A 4,462-nucleotide genomic window follows, 5' to 3' on the forward strand; every position below is an offset into this window, starting at 1 on the left:
TGGGTGGAGGACAAAGAGACATTCAGAGTTCCCTCTCCACCGTCACGTTCAGTAAAACCCCCATTTCCATCAACTTTTTCCTAACTAGTTTGCTTATCGTTCAAAACATCTTTTACTGCTCGTGTAATCCCGTCAAACACAGTTACGAGTCGGGCTGCGATCCATTTGCCTCCAGAGGACGAGAGAATTTGCATAACGGTCACAGCAGCTACTAGGCACAGAGCCAAGAGATGCATGGTGTGCCTTTTAGGGCTCTGGGGGGGTTTACTGATAATGTGCCGTAAAAGCAATATTGCGCAACAACTGAATCTGTTGGTAGTGATTCCATCTGGGATTAAGCTGCATTTAAAGTAAGCAAAAAGTAGATGATACATGAAAATCAAAACTTTCTACAGACGTTAATAAACAGGAGCTGGAGGAGATTTTCTGAAAAAACAACCCTTGATCAGGTGAGGAAAAATAGCAAAGTTAAAATAAATAACCTGTGAGTGGTACAAGTCATACAATTCATGTGAGCTCAAGCAAAAGACCACAAAACTGACAAGTTTCTAAGACTCTAGTCTTTCCAAATGCCTTTCTGCTGAAACTGACAAGATTTTATTACAGGCTTGTCAAAAGCATCTAAAATTTCCTCTCTTTTTTTTCTTCTTTTTTTTTTTTTTTTAACAAAAGCTTCTTTTGTCAATGCATGCATTGCTTCATGTTGTGCAGCTGAATGCAAGAAAACAACGTGCAAACCCCTACGCATTAGTTCCTTCCCATCAAATCAAGTTAGGATGTGTAGGTCTGATGCAACTCACTGATTGCTTAAGATGGGGGCTCAGGTGTGACACGAGTGGGTGAAGGAACAGATGGGACTGTCTGGAGATTTCATAGTAGCTAAAAACTGGTGGGGGAAAAATGTTTAGAGGGACAACTGTAAAATGAAATGGAATCAGTCAGCAGGACAGGACAGGAGTGACACTTTGCTGCTGTTTGACTGAAGGAGAAACTCGGAACATTATCGCCTGCACCAATGGAGGGTTTTCGATAAAAACAGAGAATTTTTGTGGGCAAGCAACTAAACAATTCCGCCAATGTGCAGAATTTCCATGATTTACTGTTTTTTGTATCCTGAAGCTCGGGAACATCTTGAAGTCATTGCCCGTTGCCCAATATCTTACAGACGGTTTGAGACGAATTTGGAATGAACTGGGCAGAAGTGGTTGAAAACCTTCGACGACGTGGAGGGGAATTCTAGGGGGATGTTGTGAGCCAGTAATGGCAAGACCGCTGTGAGAACAAAAATAAGAGCCAAAAGGTTCGCCGTGTCATTTTTAAACCGTTGCCGGAAAATATTTTTTACCCTTCCCCGTTCTGACTCCTTTTCCAGGCATCCAATTTGATGTTTGGTGATGTCACAGCTTGTGAAAACCTTGTGTTTTTTTTTTTTTCTCCTCCTGTGCCATTGGCGTTATGAATCTCTCTGCTTGGGAAAGATGCTGGTGCCAGCTCAGACTTGTTCACTTTCAACACATTTTAGGAGCAGAAGTATATGAAAAAGAAGAAGAAAAAAAAAAACAAAACGGAAAAGCATCTGTTCCAGTCAAGGCATTTCCGAGCTCCTTTACGGTAACAGGCAGGGATAGAGCCCAGCAGTCCCACCACCACAACCACATCTTACAAACCTCTGCACCTGGACGCTGTTAGCTGCTTGGACTGCACAAAGTGGACAACATGTTTACTCCTCTCTTTAAGCATTGAAATTATTTTGTCATTTTTTTTTTTTTTTTGTGAAAGGAAACTAAATTTACAACGTTTAAGTGCTGAAAAAATGAATTAATCAGCATCGATATTACTTTGGCTGACAGAAACCCCAGAAAAGAACCCCAACCTATCATCTTAAGTTATAAAGGCAGATCAAAATTATTTATACATTTCCCTGGAGTGCATTCTGTGCCTGATCATTTATCTGGTGATCATGCAACATGTTGCCAGAACCATTTTTTGTCGTCAGAATAGGACTCGATCCAAGTACAAAAGTTTACAATAAGTGTTTGTGCGCAAAAACCAACTTCAATATTTCTCCACCAGAATCCGAGCTGGGGTTACGTTCAAGTGAATAATGTGATGCGATCAAGTTTCTAGAACACAACAAAACCATAATGAATCACATGATGTTTGGGAAGTTTTAGTGCTGGAATAAAACGTGTTAAACCCCAAATCCATGGTGCGCTAAAAACCGTGGCTATTTGGACAATTACGCACGCATACCAATCAAATCAACTTCAAAACTCAGAGCAAAACAAACGTGTTTTACCTGTGCGGAAAAGGTGACGAGCACACACGTTATCCACCCTCGGAAGATCCACCTCATTTTTCAGAGTTATGGATGCTTCTGCGTCTTAACGCCAAGTCCAGAAATCAGATCCCTTTCCCCCCACCCCCCAAAGTATCCTCACTGCAAATCACTTCTTCTTGCTGTGCGTAGCCAAAGAGTGGAAGGATTTCCGCCGCAAACTGTCAGGGCATTCCTGCTTCTTCATTCCCCGTTAAGCAGCGGCAGCTCCCACAGGCCTTCTCATCTTCCCCCGGTGCTTCCATTCACAATGTGTGTGAGAGTTTGCATGCGGGAACTTGTAAAAGCTTTGTGAGCCGAGGGACGGAGAGAAGAAAGAAACTCCTCCTACCTTGTGGATGCATGTAAATTGCAGAAAAGACATCCCTCCCACCTTGTCACTGTATTTCTTTTTGATGCTGTTCCTTGTATTTATTAGTTTATAACAAGGTATATTAAATTTTATTTTTTTTAAAAGCCAGAGGCGAAGCAAGAAAATGCAGACACGGGTGGCCATGTTGAGACTTTCATTGAGATTTCAGATTCTAATTAGGGTTTTATTTTCTTCTTCTTCTAATTATTATTATTATTATTATTAAGAGTTCAACGAATTCTTTTGACTGGTGAATGATCACCCTTTCCAAGCATTCAATAGAGCACAAAGCCAAATTGTGATTGCTCCGCTTTTTGTACATTGTTATTACCCGCCACCCCGTATAACTAGTACTGCAGATTAAACCGGAGAAAAACTGAAGACTTCCCTTCCAAGTTCGCCATCTTCCACCAATCAGTGGCACGAACTTCGGCACATTTTGTTGCAGTTTAGGGCTTGTTTGCATAGACGTGCTAAATTAGAAGTCAGGTCAGCAAAAACTTTACATGGTTAGAATCCTTGGTCTGATAAGTTATTGCTCATACCACACAGAAAAGGCTTTCGTTTATTCACACACAAAAAAACCCAACAAAAAACGTAAAGCCTTTTCAGTGTAATTTCAGCACATGTATGCAGGGCTGTGTGGTTTAAAAATGCGCACAATTAATTTACAGACTATATTTAAATCAGGAGAGACAGCTTGTGTGAAATTAGTAATTAGGGGAAATGAATTGGACATATCTCATCATTTAAGAGTGGGTCAAATTTGTCCCCATTTAGCAACATAATCTTGAGATTTCAAACCATATTTAGTAAAGATGTAGCATAAGTTAGTGTGTAGTATTTTTTGGCAGATAAACGATTACTAATCTTTAAGAGGGCCGGAATGGCCATTCCAAATTTAAGCCGATACACTTTTTTGCCCGAAATATTCTTGCTATATTGGGACTTTCTTGGTAACCCCACTGTTACCAACTGATGAGTTGGTAACAGTGGGGTGACTATTGATAACCACAAATGTTCAGACATAACCTGTTGTGTGACTCAGTCAAACCTCCCATGGCAGAGCGAAAGAAGACAGTGGTTGATGTTTAGACCTTTGCGGAGGTAGATATGATAGATCGATAATGTCGACTGTAGACATTTATCGATCAGAAATCTCTTAAAATTAAGGAAATCTGGGCCGATTTATTGATGCGACCCCTAATGAAAATCCTTTTTTTTTGTTGTTGTTGGTTTTTTTAATCAGTTAAGATTTTTGGGGGCAATATTATTTGAATAAGCCCAGATATTTGACAAACTGCACAACCGTAAGTCCATCATTATTCGTTAGTTTTCAATTGAAGCTTACACTTATCTCAGAATCTGTTTAGACGCCCAACAGAATCGTGTGCACATTTTTTTAGCACAAGTTTTCTATGAAAACTGTAGAGAATCATTTCACTCTTCCCTTCCTCTCCCATAAGACACCCAATAAACATGTCGACGCCAAGTGGTAATGATATTTTCTTCTTTCTTAACACATTTTAAAACTTTTTCTGTTAATTTCATTATTTTAGGAAACTGTCATTGTTGACTCCTCAGTAGACAGCTCGACTGACATCGACATAAAACATTATTTTTTTATTGTCTCTTAAATCTATAAATTTCTGTAGTAGCCTGTAAGCATTTTTTCTCCAATTAGTTTCTGAAATTTAAAAAGTTAAGAACTTTATCACTTAACAGTTTTGTAAAGCTTTTACCATCCATGGTTATTCCTGTATTGATCAACT

The 4,462-nt window shown here is 39.5% G+C and overlaps 1 protein-coding gene across 1 annotated transcript in view; it reads right to left on the reverse strand.

The window, feature by feature from the left end:
* Nucleotides 1-2,625, reverse strand: part of tnfrsf11a (tumor necrosis factor receptor superfamily, member 11a, NFKB activator) — a 13,776-nt gene extending 11,151 nt beyond the window's left edge. The window contains exon 1 of the mRNA XM_008396147.2: nt 2,300-2,625. Within this exon, the coding sequence (XP_008394369.1) occupies nt 2,300-2,356 (57 nt within the window). The 5' untranslated portion in view covers nt 2,357-2,625. The remainder of the gene's footprint in view (nt 1-2,299) is intronic.
* Between the last annotated feature and the right edge of the window lie 1,837 nt (nt 2,626-4,462).

The sequence above is a fragment of the Poecilia reticulata genome, linkage group LG20 (genome assembly GCF_000633615.1).
Source record: "Poecilia reticulata strain Guanapo linkage group LG20, Guppy_female_1.0+MT, whole genome shotgun sequence".
In the NCBI taxonomy this organism is placed as follows: domain Eukaryota; kingdom Metazoa; phylum Chordata; class Actinopteri; order Cyprinodontiformes; family Poeciliidae; genus Poecilia; species Poecilia reticulata.